Source organism: Phyllostomus hastatus, unplaced genomic scaffold (assembly GCF_019186645.2).
Source record: "Phyllostomus hastatus isolate PE091 unplaced genomic scaffold, TTU_PhHast_1.1 phas_contig_86, whole genome shotgun sequence".
Taxonomy (NCBI): domain Eukaryota; kingdom Metazoa; phylum Chordata; class Mammalia; order Chiroptera; family Phyllostomidae; genus Phyllostomus; species Phyllostomus hastatus.
The window spans coordinates 77,196,141-77,222,998 of record NW_025333977.1 but is presented as its reverse complement, the minus strand read 5'-3'; the positions used below and the strand labels follow the sequence as shown (position 1 = coordinate 77,222,998).

The 26,858-nt window shown below is 38.0% G+C and overlaps 1 protein-coding gene across 1 annotated transcript in view; it reads left to right on the top strand.

The window, feature by feature from the left end:
• The window catches only part of GUCA1C (guanylate cyclase activator 1C), a 36,808-nt gene extending 11,131 nt beyond the window's left edge, over positions 1-25,677 (top strand). Inside the window, exons 2-4 of the mRNA XM_045850771.1 lie at positions 9,657-9,806; positions 15,958-16,085; positions 25,569-25,677. Coding sequence (XP_045706727.1) covers positions 9,657-9,806; positions 15,958-16,085; positions 25,569-25,677 — 387 coding nt within the window. The remainder of the gene's footprint in view (positions 1-9,656; positions 9,807-15,957; positions 16,086-25,568) is intronic.
• The last annotated feature ends 1,181 nt before the right edge of the window (positions 25,678-26,858 follow it).

The window sequence follows — 26,858 nt, the reverse complement described above, 5'->3', positions numbered from 1 at the left end:
GCTTATATTAGGGTGAGGCTAGATTTTATTTTATCTGTTGCAATGTCGTTTTAGGGGGACTGGTATTTATAAGAGGAAACGTGCATTGCCTATCTGAGGAAGTTCCTTGCAAAAGGCTGTCATGGTTATAGTCCTGGGTGGGTCTTCCATTATTAGCCCAATCAGAAATGATCAAGCTCAGACAAGGTCTTGCTCCCGCAAAAGCACATGAGACTGTCTTCTAATTCACAGTGGGTTGGATAGCTGCTGAGCTGGCTACATTCTGGGGGCAGATGGTCAGGGCTTCCTGATATATACAGGAAACATATTAATAATCAAGGGCTTGTTTGGTAAATATTATGAGAAGCCTTATGTCCCAGAAGCCTTGATTTTTTACAGTCATGGTTAAGTCAAGAACAGCTGTGTCTGATCTGCATAAAGATCATATTAGAGAACCAATTTACCAAGCCAGCATAAATTTCTCATCTTACAGAGGGGATGGGGGGTCTCTCCTCAGGATCCAGCAATTCCTTTGCTGAGACAGAGTCTGTGTTTGTTGCTGATATAAGGGCCTGTAGATGAAAATGGGCTAGGTCATATATGCTGAACATAACATTTCCCTTACAGATTTTTTAAATTTTACAAAAATACTTAAAAAGTATTCACATGTTTGGCATGTTAAAGGTGGCCCTTATATTACCTACTTTCATTGCAGTTCCTGAAATGCAAATTAAATATCACTGACAAATTTTGATCAATCCTATAATGTGCTTATGCCAGCCCTCCCGGTTTCCTCCCTTCTGACCTTCTGAGTAACCATTTCAAACAGACATTTCATTTCTTATGTTGCTACCAACCTACCACAACTGATAAAATGTCAACAAAAAGTGTTACATGTGAAAAAAATGAAATGTCTAAATGTCTTCAGGTTAGGTGCTGGACAACTCACGAATTTTTCACAGATGGTGTTTCTGTGAAAAGTAGTAGAAAGTTAATGCTATGGGGAAAATGGTGTTAATTGGAACTATAGTTAAGTGAATTTTCATTAGATTTGAATTGTTTGTTTCCTGAATAAGAGGGCACACTAGAACAAATCAGGTTTTGTCCCTAGTTGTTATAACAGTCCTCTCTATTTCCACTGTCTTGGTGTTACTAGGTCCTGGATGGTATGGTTCTTGGTCAGTACTGCGTAGGGTCTTGTTAGGTCTAAATGAGCTCACATGTGTGAAGCCCAGCGCCTGGCACTATACGTACAGCAAGTATTACCTTAACACCAACCGTTGTCATTGTCACCATTAATATTACAATTGTTACTATTAATAGTCCAGTCTATTTCTCATCTGCAAAATGAAATGCTGTTTCTAGACCTTTAATTCTATGACTTGAATCAATGAAAGTAGGGTAAACATAAGTTACCCTAATGACATCACCCTGTTTATAAGTTCATGGTTCCATCATTGGACAAAACCCCAAAGCAGATCTCTGTTTCTTGGGATTACTCAGGCAAGCTCAGAGAGAGTAAGGGCAGAGCATACTGGATATATTGGATGATATCTGTAGTGAGATTTTACCCAGGGATTTTACAGGGTCAGGAAAAGGGAGGGATTTCTCAGGGCTGTGATGTAGGCGTGAGGCCCCGAAGATGGGAAAATGCTGACCTGAAGCAAGAACCAGCTGCACAGAAAAGAAAGGCTGCAGATTCCTAGCCAAGAGCATGGGTGAAGACAGAAAACAGGATCAGCAAAGGCAGGACTATTGTATATTCTTCAGATCCCAGATGGTCAGGTGGGTAAATTTCCTGGGAAAACTGTTTCCCTCCCTGGGAAAAGGCAGGGAGAGACTGTTCTCTGTCGGGTGGGAGAGAGTTGCTAAGGATTTCAAAATGGACGGAGGAAATGTTCACCAGAGACACCAGGGAGCAGCAGAGGGCAAGGGGAGAGTGAACAACTTGGGTCCTGCTGAGCCAGGTGCTTCTGGCAGCAGGGTGAGGCAGGGCCTGGCAGCGAAACCCCTTTGGGTTCACAAGTCTCCCTCAGGCTAAGCAGCCTCGAGCGGACAGGCCAGCTCTGCTTGGGCCCCACCAGCTTTGGAGGCAGCACAAGCTCCAGCACTCAGACCCTCAATGTTACTTTACTTTATGCAGCTGTGTTACCAAATGGTTCACACATAGGAATCCAGAACAACAGGCTGCATTGAACATGCTCCATCTGCTAAAGTCAATGGCACCTATTCCAGAAAGACAATTCAATTGTAATGAGATTGGGGACAATATTGGGTGGTACAAAGAACAAAAGCCTTAGGATAAGGCTGACTGGGTTTAAATCCTGGATTGTCCCACATCCTAGTTCGGTTACTTTAACTAGTTTATTTAACTTCTCTGGCAGTCAGTTTTCTCTTCTATAAAATAAGAATAATAAGGCCACCTGTAAGATTGCTGTTAGAATTGAAGATAATGTGTGAAAAGTGATGAGCATGGTGCCTAGAACATGGGCTTTATTCCCTTTTAAAAATATAAACAGTAACTTCCACATTTAGTAATAAATAATAAAACAGTTATTTTCATGTGCATGTAAGCTTTATAATTCAACTTTCTACCTGCATGTCACATTTAAAATGTTCTGAAAATACCTGATTTGTGGCAGATGGTGAACATTGCCCAGAGGCCACAAATGTCACCTATGGATTTTCTGCTGGACGGAAGCACTACAGAATGCTATTTTCCTTAGTTCTGTTATATTAGACTTCTATGGTTTTATCTCCTTAATACTGGAAAGCAAAAAGCTTATATTTTTATTTTTATACTTTCTTTATAGATGTAAAAAGCATGCCTTATCATTTTCACAGGTTTTAGAGAGCACCATGAGAAGCTTAAATCTAAAGTCTCCAGATGTATTTTTTCTCTTTCCTTGTTCTAAACACTTTCTATATAATGACTTATAACATATTAATGGAGCCAAACTCCCTAAGGAGCCTAAGAAACTATAATAATTCCATATTTTGACCCTCATTTTAACTTTTCTTATAAACCACTCCATCCTCAGAACATAATTTATAAATCTACAAACATGTTGGAATTAAAGTTATTTTGTGTGCGTTCTCCCAAACTCTTCTTTCCTATGGCTCACTAGAACGGCTTTGTGTGGGCCCAATGGGCAACCTTCCCTCAACCTCTAAAGAGGGTTCAGCCATTGCCAAACTGACATTTTAGGATTCTGTGATGCAGAATTTTAAGAAAAATTGGTGGAGTGAGAGAGTGAAATGTTCTCATCTAGGCTGGCAATGAAGGAACTGGGCAATGGCAATCAGTGAAGACTGAAGAGCAGGGTGTATGTGAAAGAGAAGATGGGCAGGACAGGGGTGTTGGGAAGAAATCCATAAATGTTGTGCAACTCATATTTGTTCCTGAAATGACAGTAAAAACTTGCTGTTATTTGGAAATTGATTTTTTGATTGCTGGACTGTATTTGTATGACTATGTCAGTAAGCTATGACTGAACCATGTGGGTCATATTTTTTTAATTAGTCTTATAATGTTACATAAATTCATGTAAAATAAGTCACAGTTATGACAGCCATATGGAGAGAAAGCCAGATGATTACCTTGCCTACAAAGAATGACATGGATAAGAAAAACAGCTGAGGTCCATGGTTTCCAAGTCTTGGCATACATAAGACTCACCTGAGGAGCATTGAAAACTACAGACTCTTAGACCCCATCCCAAGGAGTTTTGACGCTGTTGTTTGGTGTTGGGGTCTAGGAATCTGCATATTTCATTGTTGGCGCATGATTCTAATGCAGGGAGTTTATGAGCCCCATCCTGATATCCCCAGACAGTTTGTGTGCCCTGGGGCTCCTGCAGCTGAACTACAGAACTATAAACATACCAGTGTTCCTTTGGACTGCCCCAAAGACGAGTTTGGGAGCAATCTCTATTGCATTCTTCCTAGTCACATTTGCTGAGACACTTCACCTTCTCTGTGACTCAGCTCTCACGCGCACTCTTGAAATCTGTAGATTAAATAAAGACAATCATTAATTTCCTTTGATTTATAAGATAAGAATTTACCTAAACCCCTTTCCAACACCTACAAAGCTATTAAATTATATTCACTGGAGTCCTCTCACTAACGGAAATTTGTACAAAATCTTAGCAGAAAGATTATTGGAAAGAAGAGTTGGATGTGTATCACATGAGTAATTTGCTTGACTACATAACAAAATGCTGACATGAAAACAGGAAATGGTTTGCTTTCTGGTGCTTTGAAGAGGTTACACTTTTCTAAATGAGAGGTTTCCTCACCCATAATCAACTTTGGCTGTAGATTAAGCAGGTTGTCTTTTTTGAAACCACAAAATACAAACATTTATGCTCATCTGCTGGGAGGGTTTGCCCAGAGCTTTCAGAGCCTGGATTGGAAGGTGGGAGGGCCACCCACCCACTGTGCCTAGTCCTAAATCCAAATGTTCCAAAGGCAGCAGTGCTCTGTCTAGCCTGTTGCCATTCATCACGCAGGTGACACTGAAACTGTGATCACTGATGCAGAACTTGTAAAATGAAACAAACCATCATGAAAACCTAAAAAATATCAGGTTTTTATGGCAACCTTGGAGGATGAACTTTAAAACAAGCCAGCTCAGTCTCTGCAGGGAGGATGCTTCTGTGACCCTTTGGTAAACAAGCACAGTAACTACCCTGGAAACAGTTGTATTGATTGGTCAGCTCTAGAGACACAGGGAGAGAGACCTGGGAGCAGATGTGCCCCTGGTTGGATACTGTCCACCTGGGTTACATCCTCTGCACCTGCCAGTCTTATTTCCGAAAATAATGGTCATGTCCTGCCAAATCTGGAGATGCGATGTCTTGATGTCATCTCAAATAAATTTCAACTCCGTAAAAACATATTTCCCTCATCTCAGCCATAGCTCTGCTAGGGATTAATAAGGTGGTGGTAACAAACAATAGGAAAGGCAAATGGAGAAAAGGTAAAATCATTTTACATTTTGTACACTTGAGCAAACTTCCTTTAGGAGACTCATTCAACAAGACTCCACCTGGTAGCAGAAGTCTTATCTCAGAAGAAGTACTAAAGTTATTGATGGGGTAAAGTTGCCTAAATTGTAAAATGTAAAACTCTAATACCCAGATATAATGAGATGATATTTAAGTATTTTCTATATCTTATTTTTTATACATCATTTACCACAGAGGTGAAACTGATGGTTTTAAATATTTTCTTTGTCTTCTTTTTTACATATAATTTTCAACAAGGGTAAAACATTCATGGTGTGTAGAAAATGTAAAAATGTAATATATTTTGAAGATAATGCTATAATGATTAGCACACTGGTTTCTAATATCAGAGATGCTGTAGGTGCCTTTTAAAAATAACCATTAACCAACCAAATAGGCTCAGCTTCACTTTCAAAACTACTAGTGATATCTCAGTTGCTTTTCTTATGGACTTGGTGGAACTAGACACAAAACATTGAGACTCAAGGCAAACACATATCACTTTATAGACCAATAAGTCTAAGCTCTTCATGTCCAAGGGGAAGGGGTACTTTATGTCACATCCTGTTTTGTAAATAAGACTTGACATCGAAAATATTCCAAAGAGAATGCAACTGACAGCGTGCCTTGGTCTGGATATGCTACCATCAGCATCTGAACTCGTGGAAAAATAGCATAGTGAATCACACAGCTGGAGCTGGCCACCTTTCTTAAATAGTTGAGTATTTGGCAGAGCAAACTTTGAAGTGTATGGTTCTTAAGAATGACACAACTGTATCTTTTCAACTAAGAATGTTTTACCGGTTTAAATTGGATGAGAAGAACTACCTAAATTTGTAACCCTTAAACAGTATTTTCTAAGATTGACTAATAGGACAAAATCTTTACAGGAAAAAAGTTTGGTATGAATTTAGATTCATACCAAAAATGAGGCTCTTAAAAGGAATCCTGAAATTTAGCAGTCCAAAGAGATCAACAAGTTTCTCTAAAAAGGAATGCAGAGGATGACTGGTGTGGCTCAGTTGGTTGGGCGTCATCCTACAAACTGAAAGTTTGCTGGTTTGATTCCCGGTCAGGGCACTTTCCTTGTTTCTATACACATTACCTGTACATTATTATTATTTTAAACTTTAAGATTTTTTACCTTTTATTGAAATTATTGGGGTGACCTTGATTAATAAAATTATAGGCTTTAGGTATACAATTCTGAAATACATAATCTGTATATTGTATTGTGTGTTCACCAAGCCAAATCTCTTTCCATCTCCATTTATTCCTCCTTTACCCCTTCTCCCACCCCACTTTCACCTGGAAATCACCATACTGCTGTCTATTTCCCTTCACAGAGAGCACCTTTTTCACAAAGCCCCCAACCCCCTCTCCCCTGACAGCTGTCAGTCTGTTCTCTATCTATGAGTCTGTTTCTATTTTGTTTATTTTGTTCATTCAATTCCACATATGAGTAAAATCATATGGTACTTTTCTTTCTCTGACTGGCTTATTTCACTTTGCACAGTGCTTTCCAGGTCCATCCATGCTGTCACAAAGGGTAAAATTTCCTTCTTTTTTATGGCTGAGTAGCATTCTATTGTGTAAATGTACCACAGACTTTTTTATCCACTCATCTACTGATGGGCACTTAGGCAGTTTCCAAATCTTGGTGACTGTAAATAATGCTGCAGACATAAGTGTACATATATTCTTTTGAATTCAAACAAATTCTAATTAGTGTTCTGGGTTTCTTCAAATATACCCCCAGAAGTGATATTGCTGGGTCATAAGGCAGTTCCATTTTTAATTTTTGGAGGTAACTCCATAATGCTTTTCACAGTGGCTGCATCAATCTGTCTTCTCATCAACAGTGTACAAGGGTTCACCTTTCTCTATATCCTCACCAACACTTGTTGTTCATTGATTTATTGATTTTAGCCATTCTGACAGGTACAGGGTGATACCTCTTTGTGTTTTTAATTTGCATTTCTCTGATGATTAGTGTCCTTGAGCATCTTCTACTGGCCATCTGTATGTCCTACCTGGAGAAGTGTCTATTCAAGTCCTTTGCCCAATTTTAATAGGATTGTTTGTTTTTTCTTGGTGTTGAGTTTTATATGTTCTTTATAAATTTTGGATATTAACCCCTTATAAAATGTAGCATTCGTGAATATGTTCTTCCAGTCAGCAGGTTGTTTTTTTATTTTGTTGATGGTTTCCTTTGCTGTGTAAAAACTTTTTAGATTGGTGTAGTCTGATCTATTTATTTATTTCTTTTGTTTCCTTTGCCTGAGAAGACATATCAGAAAAATATTGCCTTAAGAAATGAAACATCAGAAATAGAAATCAGGGAAAAAAATCCCATTTAATATAGCAACACAAAATATAAAATACCTAGGAATAAACCTAACCAAGGAGGTAAAAGACCTGTACTCAGAAAACTACACAACACTGAAGAAAGAAATTAAGGAAGACACAAACAAATGGAAACATATATCGTGTTCATGGATCAAAAGAATTAACATCATCAAAATGTCCATACTACCCAAAGCAATTTATAGATTCAGTGCAATAGCTATTAAAGTACCAATGGCATATTTCACAGATATAGAGCAAACACTTCAAAAATTTACATGGAACAATAAAAAACCCCGAATAGCTGCAGCAATTTTGAGAAAAGAAGAACAAAGTAGAAGGGATCACAATACCTGATATCAAACTGTATTACAAGGCCACCATAATCAAAACAGCCTGGTACTGGCATAAGAACAGACACATAGAACAATGGAACAGAACAGAGAGCCCAGAAGTAAACCCAAGTCTCTACAGTCAATTAATATATAACAAAGGGGGCAGCAGCATAAAATGGAGTGAAAATAGCCTCTTCAACAAATGGTGTTGGGAGAACTGGACAGCAACATGCAAAAAAAATGAAACGCAAGCACCAACTTACACCATACACAAAAATAAACTCAAGGTGGATAAAAGACTTAAATATTTCATGACACTGTTAAAGTCCTAGAGGAGAACATAGGCAGGAAAATCTCAGATATTCCACACAGCAATATTTTCACTGATATGTCCCTTAGAGCAAGGGACATAAAGGAAAGAATAAACAAATAGGATCTCATCAAAATAAAAAGCTTCTGCACAGCTAAAGAAAAGAGTATTAAAATAGAAAACAACCAACCATATGGAAAAACATATTTGCCAATGATACTTCAGACAAGAGTTTAATCTTCAAAGTATATAAAGAACTCACATGACTCCAGTTCAGGAAGACAAGCAACCCAATTAAAAAATGGGCAAAGGACTTGAACAGACACTTCTCCAAGGAGAACATATAGAGAGCCCAGAGACACATGAAAAGATGCCCAGTATCGCTAGCTATCAGAGAGATGCAAATTAAAACCACAGTGAGATACCACTTCACACCAGTCAGAATGGCCATCATAAACAAACCAACAAACAAGTGTTGGAGAGCATGTGGAGAAAAGGGAACCCTAGTGCACTGTTGGTGGGAATGCAGACTGGTGCAACCACTGTGGAAAATAGTATAGAATTTCCTTAGAAAACTAAAAATGGAACTGCCTGTTGACCCAGCAATTCCACTGCTAGTATTATATCCTAAGAACCCTGAAATACTAATCCAAAAGAGCCTATGCACCCCAATGTTCATAGTAGCACAATTTACAATAGCCAAGTGCTGGAAGCAACCTAAGTGCCCATCAGTAAATGAGTGGATCAAAAAACTGTGGTACATTTACACAATGGAATACTACACAGCAGAAAGAAAGAAGGAGCTCCTACCCTTTGTGACAGCATGGATGGAACTGGGGCATTATGCTAAGTGAAATAAGCCAGGCAGTGAAAGAAAAATACCATATGATCTCACCTTTAATAGGAACCTACTCAACAAAACAAACAAACAAACAAAATATAACCAAAGACATTGAAATTGAGAACAGGCTGACAGTGACCAGAGGGGAGAGGGGAGAGGATTATAGGGGAAAAGGGGGAAGGATTTGCAGGAACAGGTATAAAGAACACATGGACAATAACACGGGGGATGGGGGGTAGAAACAGGGAAGGGAGGTGGGGAAGGCTGGGGTGGTGGGGAGAAGTGGCGGAAAAGGCAGAAAACTATACTTGAACAATAATTTAAAAGGTTAAAAATGAAAATATATATTCACACACAAAAAAAGAAATGTCTGACTTTCACTGCCTATGTTTCCTTGTAGGATTTTTATGGTTTTGATTCCAACATTTAAGTCTTTTATCTATTTTGAGTTTATTCCAGTGCAAGGTGTAAGTTGGTGGTCTAATTTCATTCTTTTCTCATGTACCAGTCCAATTTTCCCCACACCATTTATTGAAGAGACTGTCTTTACTCCATTGTATGCACTGGCCTCCTTTGTCAAATAATAATTGACTATTAAGTGTGGGTTTATTTCTGGGCTGTCCATTCTGTTTCATTGGTGTGTGTGTGTGTGTGTGTGTGTGTGTGTGTGTGTGTGTGTACACCACACAAATTAAACACCAGGAAAAATTTTTATGCTAAAATCGTTTGAGTTGTATTAAATTGTACTAAAGATACTGCTCATAAATGATGACTTCTCAAATAAAAACTATTTCTCTTCTTAAATATTTCTCTTTCCCCCTTGCTTTCCATAGGATGGATTTATTGACTTTTTAGAGTTTATTGCTGCAGTTAATCTAGTTGTACGAGGAAAAATGGAGCAAAAATTAAAATGGTATTTTAAGCTATATGATGCTGACGGAAATGGTTCTATTGACAAAAAGGAACTACTGAACATGTTCACGGTGAGTGAAGTGGTAAAATTTTCCTCCGCAGGATGTTTTATCAATTTTCATCCGTGTGGAGTAGTGACAGCTTTCCATGTGCTTGGCTGTTTTGGGATGCACACGTGGCATTCATGAAACAACGTTAAGTGTCACTATCTTATTGGTCACTGAGTGTAAAACTGTGAATCACATTTTCTTCTCAGTGTAGTCTACTCTGAAGTTCACAAATTTAGCACAGCATTGACATGAAAAATGAAATAAACACAACTTAAAACAACTTATCTTTTTTCTTCTGCCTCAGTGCACAAAGTCTTGCAGGGAGCAACTGTAAAGGAAGATGGCTTATATAATGGAGGTGTAGACTAAGAATGAAGGTGTCTGCGGACTAAATTTTCTGGGAGCTGGACTGAAGTATTTCTAATAAATGGCTCCATAATTCCCAGTCCTTTCCACTTCTAAAGTTCAATAAGTCCTTTTATAAATCTCATTCCCCTTCCCCAATGGAGTGGGGATAGTTATCATCACTGGAGGAGATAAAATGGATTTTCAGAGTAAAAGATCATTAAGTGAGAGATTTTACCTAACTGAAGATATAAAGTAAAATAAACATTTTGGATTCAATACACTGAATTTATAAAAGAATTGGGGTTATAATCAGATGTCTTTAAAATAATCTGGTTGAAATTCTTTCAATTATAGATGAAAGAGCTGAGTTACACACATAATTTATAGTAGAAATATTAGTAAAAGTGCAAAAAATGGGCAGAACTACAATTTCAATTAAATACCTCAACAAATGGACAAACTTGTTAAAATTTAAAACTTTTAGGGAATGTATAGTTAATCAATATATGGTAAGAATTCAAAAGCATGATAATACGAATATTACTTCCATTTTAATCTCTCATAGACAATTCACCACAAAAAAAAGTACTAAAAAGCACTTTGTAATCAAACTTTGTAAGCATTAAATTTAGAAATTTTGCATACATACTGCAGGTTGCAACACAGAATTCAGAATCTAAAATATTTCATAGAGAGTGCCTAACCCCATGTAAATGTGAAATTCTCTTTTTAAATAAATATACTCAAACGTATTTTAGCAACATCGAATCCCCAATACAGCGTGCAAATAAGAGAAGCCTCTGGGGCAGCTCTCAGAGCGGGGTTTGTTTCCCTGGGGTCTGTGCATAAGGGCCCTTGAGACCTTTGAAATCCAGGGCAAAATGTTGCCTGTGTGTCATCCACTTTGGGGTGGGAGGAAGGGGTCATCAGAGTCTCAAAAGAATTAGGAAGAACAAAAAGATAAAAGTGATTTTGTCTAAATCCTGTGGAAAAATGTACATATATTTTCATTAATTAAATTGTATAACCTAGTGAGTCAAGGAAAGGGAAATATTGAGTAGCTAATTCAGTTTTACTTCTAAAGAAAACAGAATCAAAATAAGAAAACTAAAATAATGAAAGCACAGAGCAGACATTTAATAATTGCATACTATTAGTCTTCAATTAAATTAATAAAGATTAAAGGCAATAAGATGTATTTCTGGCAGTGACACTATAAGAAGAGCATCCTTACCCACTGTGGAGTATATAAATGGGTAACATTCTTTGAAATCTGATTATCTGCATTAAGATGCTATATTTAAGTTGAATTTAATTTAATTTAATTTTTAGGTCACTAAAATAAATGTTTATTTTTTGTTATTTAAAACAATTGTTTATTGTATGTTTCCCTTACCATTTATCCCACCTTATACCCTTTTCCACCTGCACCCACCCCACCCCTTGACGTCACCACACTGTTGTCCATATCCATGAGTTCTTTTTCTTTTTAGCTCAATCCAGCCCCTAACTACGCTTCCCCCAGAGCTGCCAGTCTGCTCTCTATCTGAGTCTGTCTCTGTTTTGCTTGTTAACTCAGTTTTTTCATTAGACTTCACATATAAGTGAAATCATATGGTATTTGCCTTTCTTTGGCTGGCTTATTTCACTTAGCACAATGTTCTCCAGGTCCATGCATACTGTTGCAAAGAACAAATTTTTCTTTTTTGTGGCAGAGTAATATTCCATTGCATAAATGCACCATAGCCTTTTTATCCACTCTTTTACTGATGGACATTTAGGCTGCTACCAAATCTTGGCAATTGTAAATAATGTGGCAAAGAACACAGGAGTGCTTATATTATTCCAAATTAGTGTTTTGTTCACTTCTTTGGATTAATTCCCAGAAGTGAAATTGCTGACTCATGAAGAAGTTCCATTTTTAATTTTTTGAGATAACTCCATACTACTTTCTACAGTGGCTGCAACGATCTACATTCCCACCAACAGTGCCAAAGGGTTCCCCTTTCTCCGCATTCTTGCCAGCACTTGTATGTAGATTTATTAATGATAGCCATGCTGAAAGGCATTAGGTGATATCTCATTGTGGTTTTAACTTGCATTTCTCTGATGATTAGTGATGTTAAGCATCTTTTCATATGTCTTTTGGCCATATGTCTTTGGAGAAGTGTCTACTCAGATCTTTTGCCCATTTTTTAATTGGATTTTTTTGTGTGTGTTGAGACTTGTAAGTTCTTTATAAATTTTGGATATTAATCTCTTATCAGATATATTGGAGAATATGTTTTCCAATTCAGTGGGTTGTCTTTTTTTTTTCATTTGCTGTGCAATATTTCTTTCTGTACAAAAATTTTTGTTTGATATGATCCAATTTATTTTTCTTCTGTTTCCCTTGCCTGAGGACATATATCAGAACAAAATATTGCTACAAGCAATGTCTGAGATTTCACTGCCTGTGTTTTGTTCTAGGATTTTTATGGTTTCAAGCCTAACATTTAAGTCTTTAATTCATTTTTAATTTATTCAACATTTCTAACTTTAGTTCAGAAAAAAATAATTATTAATCTCATAAAGATAGAAGTATCTAATTTACATCACAGAATCATTTAAGAGAGTAAAAATACAAAACAACCTAAAAGAGGAAAATTTTAAAATAGGACCGGAAGCATGGAAACATGGAACAGACTGACAGCAGCTGGCAGGCAGGAGGGGGATAATGGTGGAAAGAGGGGAAAGGGATTAGGCAAAGAACATGTATGAATGACCCATGTACATGGAAAATGGTGTGAGGACTGACTGTGGGGCATGGGCTAGGCAGAGGAGAACAAAGGGGAAAATATTGGGACAACTGTAATAGAATAACAATAACAAAATAATTTTAAATAAAATAAAATAAATTACTACAATGGAATATGCACTTATGAAAAAAAGTGTTATAATCATACATTCTATATTACTGCAGAAACCCAGCAGGGTGAAGAATAATATATACTGTATAATATATGTTCTCTCAACAGGTTGTTAAAATGGAATTCAGCCCAGTCATCTCAAGACCTGAAGGAAGTACTAGAATATGGGCAGAATATACAAAGGAAGTAGTTACAGCTTAACCTCACTTCAAGGCTATGAAATAAGGGTTTTTAAAAGGATTATAAGAAAGGATTTCTTGGGTGATAGTGCTCAAGTCAGCAGCATAGAGATTAAGGAGGCCGTTGTGATGAGGATAGACCCTATGGTTTGGGAACACAAGGCTGCTGTGTCTGTGCCGTGCCCAAAAAGCCTGAAGAGGAGCACATGGCAGCAGAGTCAAAGGGATGAGGTTTAGGAAATGTCTGCATTTCTAGAACTTGTTTGATTGAAGGATGCCTGGGTTGCACCATGGATCAGATATGGTCCACTGGGAGGGGAAGCTGTCACATAGTTGTCTTGAATCTTGACCAACGGAGCCACTTGGAGAAGGGAGGGACCCTCAGAAGAAGAAAGCTGGAGATAGATTTAGAGAATGATTCTCAACCAGGAGCAGTTTTACACTCCTTCTCCCCTGGAGACATTTGGCAATGTGATGAGATGTTTTGGTTGTCAACTGGGGAGCTGTGGAGGGTGTTCTGCTACCACCATTTATTGTTCAGAGACCAGGGCTGTTGTTAAACATTATGTTGTTAAACAATGCAGGGCATGATCCTGAACAAGAAAGAAATACCTAGTCCAACCTGGCAGTTGTGTAGGTGTTGAGAAACTCAGATGTGGAAGCTACAGAGGAGCCTCAGAGGGTCAGCTGGAATTAAAGTGCATGCTTTATGTTTAGGTGATTGCAGGAGAGAGTAACAAAAAGGAGGTGAGGGGGCTGCTCAGAAAAAGAGTGGACTTTAGACATCTGCCATCCAGAGAACTCTGAAACTAGATAACCATAACAGAACTAAGTCCTGCTTCCCTTTCTCTCCTACCTCCTCCTGCTCCCACTCAGGGAGTAGTCAGAGAAAAGCTTAGCAAAATGCGGGAGAAAGAGCATATACTAAATAAGGAAGGAAACAATAAAACAAACCATTCTCCCTCCTCATCTCCCCACCATGCTCTTCTTATAAAAAAGAGGGAAGACACAGGGCTTGACAGTTCCCTCCAAAAATATCCCCTTGAGCATTGTCACCTTCCAATCAATCCTTCACTCTCACTTGCATTGCCAGGGGATTGGTGATGGACAAGTCCTAGACATTTTATAATCTTTTATTATGACTTCTTTCTATGAGGACTAAAGTCACTTCAGGGTGTGGGGATACTGGAGGCCTAACCATATCTTCTAGGCTCTGGTGTCTCTGCCAAGACATTACAAAACCTAAAAACTTCATTTAATAAGATGCTACATAACCGTAACAATTACTCTATATTGCCCTATATTTAACAGTGAGACCTTGAATTGCTAGGGCCAGGAGTGGTGCTTTGCAACTGTTTATTGTGATTAATCCTGGTTTCAGGACTAGTCATGCTTGAGAAACAGCAAAATTTAAGATTGCTAATAGAAAACATATACCACCCCTGAAATTCAAAGTGTTGTTTCCGCAGCCTATGTGGCAAGTATCGCCAAAGTGCCAGGAGACTTGAATCCTTGCTGCTGTGCTGTCAAGGGTGCAAAAACATACATGTTGCATAAAATCCCCATGGATATGATCAATCTGATCACAGTGGCACTGCAGCCTCAGTTTTATTGTTTAAATTTAGGAAGTCCAGTCTTACTTCTAAGCACAGCTTCCTCAGCAAGTTTTGAACTACAGCAATAATGCTGAAAAAAGCTTCCTTATTCTATGATATTGTCTAGTTTGCTATGTGTCTATCATTCTTTGCCCGGGCACCAATATCAAAAGCAAAAATAGGAGACCTTCATCTTTCCCATTCTATTTAATTGGCTCTCCTCTACTTTTACTGTAACTAAATAAAATATATGGAAATACTTATGATTATTGTGTTAAAAATGAAGGAATATTATGAAAAAAAAACAAGAAAAACAGCAAAAGATATAGTCATGTTTTAGAGCATGCCCTCTAACTGAAATGTGTCGCCACAAGTTTTTCTAAAAAGATTCCCTGATGTTCAATCAAGATAGTTATGTTCAAATTCCAGATGACTAATTTATTCTGTGTGTGTGTCTTTTTTTAAGCTTATTATGAATTTTTATGTTAATTATGGGCTGTTTAATTTAATTACCTGGAACATGGATGAGGGGTGGGGATTTAAATCTTTCCACAGAAAAGCTGGAAATGTCATTTTTCTCAAGTCTCCTGACAGTTTTTATGATGAAAAGGTGCTGGCAGAGTGGGAGAGAAATTCAATGTCCTTCCAAGACATAAATATCTGTCTCTCCATTCAAACATTCTATTAAAGGGCAGAAAGGATTAGAGGTACCAATGTCAGAAGCCAGAAAGGAAGCCTTGGATATTCACAGATCATCTTTTTATGTTCATCCATGAGATCAAAGATGATAGGTCTGAAATGGAAAATATCATCTGTTCTCTGGGTCTGCAATTGTTATGACAGTGACCACTGCAATTTTTTTCTCCAGTGGGTTCTTGGCATCTTTTGTGACCTAATAAGTTGAATGGGCGCCTCTGTGCTATATAAAATCAAACTTCGGTCTGTATTCAGATCATTTAACTCCCAAGCCTCAATACTCAGAACTGACATAAAATCTTTTTTATTTTTAAGGACTAGAATAAGTTAGATAATAAAACCCACATGTATACATCCCCAAATTCTGTCACATAGGGGTAGAAATGCCATAAAATGTTTTTACTTCCAGCAGAGTTAACCTCCCTGATTTAATTTCTCTTTGCAGACCATACAAGCCCTCAATGGCCAGCAAACTCTGAGTCCCAAAGAATTCACCAGCTTGGTGTTTTATAAGATTGATATAAACCACGATGGTAAGGCAGCTGCTCTCCTCAGGCTCACTTTTCTTACAAAGTAGGAGATGGTAGTGGTGGGTGTGCCATTTAGACAAAAAGCATGAACCTTTTTAGACAAAAGCATGAACCTTTCAAGAGAACCCTAATTGTGATATCATTTGAGCTACATAATTTGATGAGTCCAGTATTTTCCAATTGGTACAATTCAGTTGAGCAAGTATTTCTGACCACATTTATATTCAGTGCATGGTGCCTGAGACTTTAGGATGAAGAAGAGTAAAGGGAAGATACAAGGAAAGAAAAATGGAAGACTATGAGATGAAGAACCCACTGCTGTTTGCTCTGGTTCATGTTCTAGTCATCATTTACTTTCTACTGGAGGTTCCTCATAAACTTATAAATAAAATTTAGTTTTCCTTACTGAACAAATCCTTCCTTCAATGATTCTATCTTCTTCTGTTATCAATTTTTGTTTCTTCCCTTTGGCTGCACATTTCTGGGAAGAGTTGTCCATACTTGCCCCCATTTCTGCTCTTTCTACCTTTTCTACATTTCTACTCCTTCTGATCATTTTTTCATCTGCTCTTACTACCCTAAGATATGGATTCTTCTTTGGATAAAAGAAGGTTCACTTCTTCAGAGGCAGACTGAAAAGGGGAGACACAAATATTCCAAGAGAAGAGAAAATGCTCACGTAATTGGCTAGGTGAGCATATTCATTTGAGATTAAGGCAGCATATCTAGGAATGGTCCATGAAAAAAAGAAAGTTTGGAATGTGTAAAATATAATGTTAATAAGAGACTCGTTTACAAGTATGGATATGAGGCATTGGGACTCCAGCCATGATTGTTATCAATCCAGTACTTTTCCACAGAATCAACCTGGCCCATGGTGGGTCTCTTCTTATAGTGGACATTAGAGGGCAGTAGAGACCCATGTTGAGTGTGGCAGTTTGCACTGGTCAAATGTGCAAACATGCAAAACCAGGATGGGATGGTGAGGAGGCTGAAAGGGAGTTCAAATGAAATTGCCATTATGAATGAGCCAACAAGTGGACAAGAGTATAATTTTCAGAAGAACAGTTTGGGGATAATAAATAGCATCAGTACTTTTCTTAAGGACTTAGTTCTAGATCAGACTCACCTCAATCTCAAGTCAGAATGTTCACTTACTAGTTTACCAAGATCAAAGCTATTTGGTGTGAAAGTTTGTAAGAAACAAATGCAGGTTCCATGAGTTGATGAGAAAGTTAAGTGAAGCTAGAAAGAGACCAGAGAAGTGGAGAGTGGAAGGTCTTATGAGGCCAATGAAACATTATCTAGAGTATGCAACCAAAGCCAGTGATCACCAAATAGGGGAAATGCTGTAGGTTGTGTTCTACTTTATTTTAATTGTTATATGTAGAGTTCCTGTAGGATGGCAGAGATTGAAGTAGAGAGGTTAAACTCTTTCTTCCTGGGAGCTGAAATCATATTCTGGAAGTAGATAGGGAATCATAAATGTTTATGACTTAGTATACATTGAATTTCAAAAGCCAGATCAACAAGGTTTGAAAATACCTATACCTGCTGTTTCTAGTGGTGGGAGAAGGGGAATAGAAAAAAGGTGACCTTCCTCGGAGAAATATGAGGATTGTAATATCTTTAAGAAGACACTCAGATCTATTTGTTTGAAAGAATAGACAATATGTTCTAGAAAACAAGAAAATGAAGCAGGTTTCTCAAGAACACTGTATAAAGAACTAGTAAAATGGGGACTATGGGTTGGAAGAGGCCTAGAAATAGAAAGATCTGGATTGAAAAAGGATATGGTTTGGGGGAGTAAAGGCATGATGCTCAGGCATTAACTGAGGTACCTGCAGTTAGAAAATTGAACTCTTTTACCTGGGAGAATATGTCAAAAGAGGGAGAATGAATTATGGTTTCTGGAATAGCTTATAGAACTAATCACATGAATCATTTCCTCTGATAAAAACTTGTATAAAAAGAAATGAAAATATCAAACTAGTTGCACTTTGGAAGAACAATAAAACACCATTTCTTGGCAAATGCATATGCAGAGCTTAAACTGATAGAATTCACTTTCACGTGGAGATTATTGGAAGTTGTTATATCATCTCATCAAGAAACAGCTGGGTCATTCCATGTGTATAAAAAAAGAAGGGTGATAAAATTGTACTGTTGGACAAAGACAGCTCAGTGCACCAGAGGACAAGGAAGAGAAAGTAATGAAGACGCAGAAGGCTGATATTTACGGAAGTATAAAAGGATTTACCAGTATTTGACAGAGGAGAAAGAAGTGCTTCATTCACACATAAAGGGGAAGTTTGTATCAATAACACAGAGGAGACTATCTCTACATTTATATAAGCCTAGTCAAATATGATTTTTATTTTTATTATCATTGTTATGGAAGCATCAGTGTTGGGCCCTGACTGGGATGGCTTAGTGGGTTGGCCATAGTTTCGAAAACCAAAAGATTCCCGTACAGGGCATATGTCCGGGTTGTAGGTCAGGTCCCCAGTTGGGGGGTGTGAGAGGCAGCCAGCTGATATTTCTCTTGCACATTGATGATTCTTTCTCTCTTTCTCTCTCTCCCCCAGCCCCTGCCTCTTTCTCCTTCCCTTCCCTTCTCTCCATAAATAAATAAATAAATAAATAAATAAAATCTTTTAAAAAATCAGTGTTGGTAGAAATAGAGATGTTCAATTAAGTATACCAAAATAAAAAGCCCCTGGCTAGCATAGCTCAGTGGATTGAGAGCAGGCTGAGAACCAAAATGTCACAGGTTCGATTCCCAGTCAGGGCACATGCCTGGGTTGCAGGCCATGACCCCCAGCAACCGCACATTGATGTTTCTCTCTCTCTCTCTCTCTCTCTCTCTCTCTCTCTCCCTCCCTTCCCTCTCTAAAAATAAATAAATAAAATCTTTAAAAAAAAAGCAAGCACATCATTAGTACCTGATGATCCAGTGAATAGTGAAACACACCAAGATACAACAAGAAAAACTTCAGGGACATATATGAAAACCCCAATTAGACTGCAAATTGTTTGCAAAAGAATGATCAATATGAGGTCTGTTCATACAAAAATACATAACAACTATGAAGTATTCTATGCATAATCATGATGGTAGTTAGCAAAGTTAGAAGACTAATCTAAAAAGAAATATAGGAATAATGCTAAAAATAAAAAGATGAGCTAACAAAACTATTTCCATTTTATATGCCTTGTATTTCCTCTGCTGTCCTACTTCTTGGCACATAGGTACTCCAGAAATAGTTGACAAATGAACGAGTGTCTGATAAAATGTCCTATGAAAAGCAAAGGAAGAAATAAAAAAGAAACAAGCATAATATGTATTTCTATCTCTAGGAAGAAAGACCTGAGGAGACTATTTTGGAAATTAACATATTATATGCATTGCAAAATTTGATAAAATATAAACACAGATTGATTAATAGGAGTTAATTGCCAATGGAAAGTAGAATTGGGGTACCAGAGAGAGGTTAAGGAGAGATTTTTTTCTTTTCATTACACCTTCCAGCAGTGTTTCAATTTTTACCATGAAAAAGTATTATTGTTATAATTCAAGCTACTTTTACTTTTATATTATGCACAATAGCATCCAGGGAGGAGAGCTTGATGAGAATCACAAAGACAGAAAACTGAAGTTCAATATTCAATATTATTGAAGATTGGAAAGAGAGAGTGCAGCGAGACAAGTTGGGATAAATGACTGAGCGTGAAATTCCACAACCTTTACTCCTCGAAGAAGAGCAGTCTGCATTGCACCATGAGCTGCTGAGAAGTTGTTCCTGACTTGATTTAGGAAGATTTATAGATGCTGTTCACAACATTAAGAGCCAAAAGTTTAATGAAGTGCCACATAGCACAGGGACAAAAAAGACTTAAGTGCCTTATAAAATAAACAATGACAGTAAAAAGAGACAGAAAGAAGCCAAAGGGGAAATAAAGGAGGGTGATTATTGAGAGGACGTTTAGGGTAAAAGAAAATGGACAGAATGTGAAGGAAGACATTGAGTGACTGACCAGAAAGATGTGTTTTATTTATTTTTTAAATATATTTTATTGATTATGCTATTACAGTTGTCTCATTTTCCCCCATTTATTCCCCTCCACCATGCACCCCCTCCCACTCTCATTCCTCCCTACCCTTAATTCATGTTCACGGGTCATACATATACGTTCTTTAGCTTCTCCATTTCCTATACTATTCTTAACCTCCCCCTGTCTATTTTGTACCCTCCATTTATGCTTCTTATTCCCTGTACCTTTCCCTGCATTCTTTCCCTACCCCCTCCTCACTGATTACCCTCCATGTGATCTCCAGTTCTGGGATTCTATTCCTGTTCTAGTTGTTTGCTTAGTTTTTTTTTTTTGTGGTCAGTTGTTGGTAGTTGTGAGTTTGTTGTCATTTTACTGTTCATAGTTTTGATCTTCTTTTGCTTACATAAGTCCCTTTAACATTTTATATAATAAGGGCTTGGTGATGATGAACTCCTTTAACTTGACCTTATCTAGGAAGCACTTTATTTGCCCTTCTATTGTAAATGAAATCTTTGCTGGATAGAGTCATCTTGGATGTAGGTCCTTGCCTTTCATGACTTCAAATACTTCTTTCCAGCCCCTTCTTGCCTGCAAGTTTCCTTTTGAGAAATCAGCTGATAGACTTATGGGAACTCCTTTGTAGATAACAGCCTCCTTTCCCCTTGCTGCTTTTAAGATTCTCTGCTTATCTTTAATCTTGGATAAAGTAATTATGATGTGCCTTGTTGTGTGCTTTATTGGGTCCAACTTCTTTGGGACTCTCTGGGCTTCCTGGACTTCCTAGAAGTCTATTTCCTTTGCCAGATCAGGGAAGTTCTCCTTCATTATTTTTTCAAATAAATTTTCAATTTCTTGCTCTTCCTCTTTTCCTTTGGCACCACTGTGATTTGGCTTTTGGAACTTTTAAAGTTATCCCAGAGGTTCCTCAGCCTCTCCTCATGTTTTTGAACTCTTGTTTCTTTGTTCTGTTCCATTTAGATGTTTATTTGTTCCTTCTGATCCAAATCATTAGTTTGAGTCCTAGTTTCCTTCATTTCACTGTTGGTTACCTGTACAATTCTCTCCATTTCACTTTGCATAGCCTCACTTTTTCCTCTATTTTGTGACCATACTCAACCATTTCTGTGAGCATCTTGATTACCAGTTTTTTGAACTCTGCACCTGATAGGATGGCTATCTCTTCATTGCTTAGTTCTAATTTTGGAGCTTTGATCTGTTCTCTTATTTGAGTCATATTTTTTTTTGTCTCGATATGCCTGTTATGTAGTGAGGGGTGAAGCCTTAGGTATTAGCCAGGGTGGGGCAATCCATGTCACTGTGATGCCGCACTGTTTGTGGCAGTGCAGGGGGGGGCAGTTGAGAGGGAACAACACCACTTGATCTACTTTTGGCCAACTTTCAGTCACTTCCCCTCTATCCACAAGCAAATTGGGCCCTTCTGGGCTGATTCCAATATGGGTGGGTTTGTGTACATTCTAGGACTCTGTGGTCCTCTCCAACAAACTCTCCTGTGAGGCTGGGAGTTTCTCCCACCACCACAACCCCTGCAGGTTTTTATTGCCAGAGATTTTGAGACTTTGTTTCCCCACACTGTAGCCCCGGGTTGTGCAGTCTGTCTTGCCCCCTAGTTGTTCTTCCTGGTTATCTGCATGCAAATGTGGGATTGCCTTGTCTGCCACCTGCTGCCTTGCCATGAGTCCTCTTCAGCCCAGCTGCCCATCTCTACCCCTCCTACCAATCGGGATGAATGTTTCTTCTTCAACTCATGGTTGTTGAACTTCCATACAGTTTGATTTTATGGTAGTTCTGGTTATTTTTTGTTTTTAAATTTGTTGTTGTCCTTTTCATTGTGTGAGGAGGCAAAGTGTATCTACCTACCTTCTTCTTGGCCAGTTAGACTCCCTGATGTTCAAAAGATGTGTTTTAGACTGGAACATTTTGGAAAGTCACACAGGTCACAGTGAAGCAAACTGGGAACAGATCAGAGGGCACTGAGTTTCCTCATATAAAAGAAGAAACCACTGTACTTATGTAACAGGGTGTAGTCGGCAGGGGGCAAGTAGGGATTTGAAATGGGGTCTAGAACTTGGTGTCCAGAAAATATTAGAAAAATATATATATACATATGGGATGTCCTTGTCCCCAAAAGTTTGAGCTGGGGGATGGGACACATGGAGCAGGGCCATTGAGAGTTGTTTTGAATAGCAATGGTTTTGCAGATAACCTCTAGAATGGTCATTTAACATATCTATAACCTTTAACTGGCTTCATAGATATGTTAAACAGCTGTGGCCATGCTTGAGCCAGGAGGATGGGAGTAACTTCAATCCATGATGTAACTGGGAGGCAACTCCTCCTTGTTACAGTGCCTGTGTAAGAACTTGGAGATGACTGACTCCACACCTCAGGGCCACACCTGCCTGGAGTTACTATGCTAGCTCAATAAGCTGGAAAAATACAGAAATGCTGGCTGCTGTGGCCAATTGTGGGAGGAGTCAGAAATGTTGTGCAGAGGAAGATTGGCCCTGGGATTTAAACCCAGGCATGGTAGCCATTCGGGGTCTTTTTGGCACCACGTGTCTTGGGCAGAGAAGAACCATGGACTTCTATTTCTTTTTCTGAGATACGGTACCCTAGACTGGGAAGAGGGGGAAGGAGGAACTGTGCATTTGTGCAGGACTTTGGGATCTCAATGAAGACATTAAGTCATTATTCTTAAGTTTGTATAACTCTTTAAATAAATAATCCCTTTCCTTTTCACTAATCTCTGCCATTGAGAGACGTCTTTCCCTGGAGGCAGACAAGGTGAAACTAGCAGGGGGTGGGGGACCCCGGAGCACAAGGGTGGGTCCATTTGGTAATAGTATACTGTTTGCCCCCACCCTGGGTCTGTTCTGTAACACTTAAAACTCTGCTATGATTTTGTGATCTCTTGGTAGTTCCCAGTTTTCAGTTTGCTTCACTGTGACTTTTGTGGCTTTCCAGAATGTTCCACATTCTAAAACATGTCTTTTTGGCCAGCCACTCAATGTCTTCCTTTATGCTCTGTCTGTTTTCTTTTACCCTAAATGACTGCTCAACAATCACCTTCTTTCCACTGTGCTGTACACCTGACATTAATGCAAAATTATATTGAAAGTAAACTATAATTTAAAAATAAAATAAAATAAAATAAAACACCCCTGCTATAAAATATTGCTAAATGCCTCTATGCGGCCTTGCTAATGAATATATAACTTGTTTTGTTACAAATCTTCCTCAGCATCCTTCTTTGAATATCTGATCATTCTCATCTCCTAAGATTCCTCATTCCCATCTTTGCTAATTCCAAGTCCCAGCATCATTTTTTCCCCTGAAGTTCTAAAATATAAGAATTAGTACTAATTGGTAAAATAAAACTTTTTTACAAAAGTTGGTTTCTTTTAAAACCAAGCTGACTTCTTTAGAGCAATATGCTAATATGGGCACACACAATAAAATTTGGCTTTTTTGGGGGGGCAGTAATTTTTTGATTTGTTATAAAAATATGTAAGGTGTTAATAGGATGAAATATATCAACCACGAGGATCAAGAAGATATAATCAGACTGCAGAAACAGGACCAAAGATAAAGTCATAGGTAGCTGTCCTCTCTCTAGTGAAAATGCAGAAATTTGTACTGAGTGATGCAGGAGCACCAGTAACACTGACCAGTGGTGTAATGAACTCTGTAGGGATTGAGAAGCACAAATTGGTCATTACAAAACAATTCTGGTGATATAAAGTACAGCACAGGGAATAGAGTCAATAATATTGTAACAATTATGTACAGTACCACGTGGGCACTGGAAATATTGGGGAAGGGGAGCGGGGACACTTGGTAAAGCATATGGCTGTCTAACCACTATGGTGCACACCTGAAATTAATACAGAATAATGTTGAATGTAAACTGTCACTGAAAAATAATTTAAAAAGGAAAAATATATATCATAATAAAAATATTTTTTTAAAAAGTATTTCTTTCACTCTTTTTTACATCTGTAACCTGCATTGTCTTTTAGTCAACATGCGACTATACCCCAGGCCTGCAGACAGCTTCTTTCATGGCAGCAGTGATAACAGAGAAGTGTCGAAACAGTGGTCAAAATCTACTTCAGCTCTCCTATCTCCACTCCCATTGCTCTTTTGTCACACTGAGTCCCTCAAGATTTGAAAAATTTCTTAGGTTGGGAATGGGCAGCTGTGATTTTCCTTTGCAATTGACAGTTGTTCTTTTGTTATGTATGGCCCCCTGCCCCACCATCTCTGCACCCATGTGACTCTCCCACCCACACACTTCCCACTCCTTTTTATTTTCAATTTTATCTACTTCATTTTGGACATTGTACATTCCTTATGAGACAGAGAATTCTATTCCTACCCTCTGAGGTTTTAGTTGGGATTTTGCGCAGACTTCTTTGGCATAAAGAAAACATAAGGAGCAAAGATTAGATTTCTCTCTACAAAATGTATTTTAGTATTTTACCATTGAAAACAAAAGGAAAGTATGTTATGAGAATGTAATGATTCATGCTTATTTATATTTGAATCACTGTGGTTGTATCTTAGATATTTGTCTTTATTCATTAGGAAGTACAGGCACAGTGCAACACCTGATCTCAATCTCTGCTGACTTCCTGCACCAAGTGCACATGCTCTAGTTACTGAACGTCCTTGACTTGTCTTTGGCCTGTCTTCCACCCAGACACAAACTCTACTAGATACAATCTCTTTGAAATCAGAAATTGCATTTGTACCCATCTACTTGAATACACTCATAATTATAATACAAATAAGTCAACAGAGAACTCCACCACATACCCACCAAAAATGTTGAAAAGTTGTCTTGTGGGATGAGAGTAGTGGGAAAATATGGCAGCCAGTATACAAAGGAGTACATTGTTTTATAGCACTGGACTGGCCAGCATAGGCTAAAGCTTAAGTCAAGGGAATAACATTAGGAATCAACAATCAGAACAGAAGAGGAGAACTAATGACCAATATGTGGAATGAATAAGTGTTTAACCTGTCTCACAATTTTGGAGCATCTGGAATTTTTTCTGAAAGAGAGGAATATTGAAAACAGCCTTACAAACAATTGTTTCCTCCTGATCTTAGAAATCTTCAATCTTCATGCTTCTATGACTCAGTGTATCTTCAAGATTAAAGGTCAAGTAACCAAAACTGTGTAAAGATGTGAATGTATATGAGCTCACAGGTGCTTTATCTCACATCTCAGCCCAAAAATAAAAATAGATTGTATTCATCATCTTTATTTTCACTAGAGATCCTACCCTTGAATGCTTTTCTATATAAGGGCAGTCTAAGAATTTAGAGTCTGGCTGACGTAAAAACATATCAAAGAAAAATATCAATAATGTTACCAGTGAATATATTGTATATGGCAGTGAGTGGTATGGACAAAGCCTCTTGTTAATTGTTTATTTTCTAGGAGAATTGACTTTAGAAGAATTTATCAATGGCACAGAAAAAGATCAGGATCTTCTGGAGATTGTTTCCAAGAGCTTCGACTTTTCCAATGTCCTGAAAGTTATCTGTAATGGGAAGCAGCCAGACACAGGAGGAAGCTTCCTTCAAACCATCTGACAAGGCTCGTCTACAGAAGATGACACTGAAGTGGCTTTGAGAAGGGCTTTTCCAGATTTCAGTTAAGAAGAAATGAAATTTCCCCCAGGTACATGTTATTGACTTCAGGTTTTTATTATAATTGGTGTCAGTTTATGAACATATCACTTATCTTAAGTCCCACAGAGCCTTCCATAAAAATCATAGACAGAGCATTGTTGTTTTTCTGTTTACACATTAGTATTCTCTGAGCAGATCAGAATACGACGATTAAACTGAAGAATTGTCTCCATATCTGTCAGTTCAAAATAGAGCTCACCTGTATGCTTCCTCGCACACCCAAATTAATCTCGTCTTGAAATAGAACTAGATGATCTGGGCGGTGTCTCCACAGGTTAGCATACTTCTTAGACTAACCATGTATTCCGCAAATGTGTTTACTGCCTCTTGGCTCTTGTTGCATCCATACATCATAAATGACTGAGCTCTGGTCTATTGAGAAACTCTTTTTCTGTTCTTCTTTCCCACTCCTGACTCCAAATGCTGTCTTGAATCACTAATAATGTTCTGTTGCAAAGGCAAAAGTCTTAAGCTCTGTAGTAAAAGGAGAAAATTTCAGGCTGGGCAATGAGAATGTTTCTGTCTGGCTTGTTATAACTCTGGGTCCAGTTGTGCCTGAAAATGCAATGCATCATCTGTAATTATTATGCCAGTTGGAGGTTTGATCAGAACAGCAGACAGCCAGGCTATGCAACAACAAGCACTTGACATTTTAAACAGTCCTGACATTATAGCCCTGACATTTCATTTTTTATATATCCTTTCCAAAAAAATGAAATGATGAATGAGATTTCTTGATGGTTAGAATTTTTTAAGTTTGTGATTCTATATCACAGGCCCACTAGTATATCTTTCAATGCAAGGCTTTCTTATGGAAACACAGTGGAGGCTGAAGAAAAGATGTGAGCTGTCTTTATGAAAAAAGCTTCCTAATTATGCTTTCATATTCAAATTTGGGTCAAAAAGATACAGTTGAAACTATAAAGACAGAGTTGGACTGTCTCTGCCTCCCTCATAGTTATAGATGGATAAAATTATAGATAGAGGTATTGATGAGGCATACATGGCAGTAAAATGAAGTGTAAATGGAGGTTAA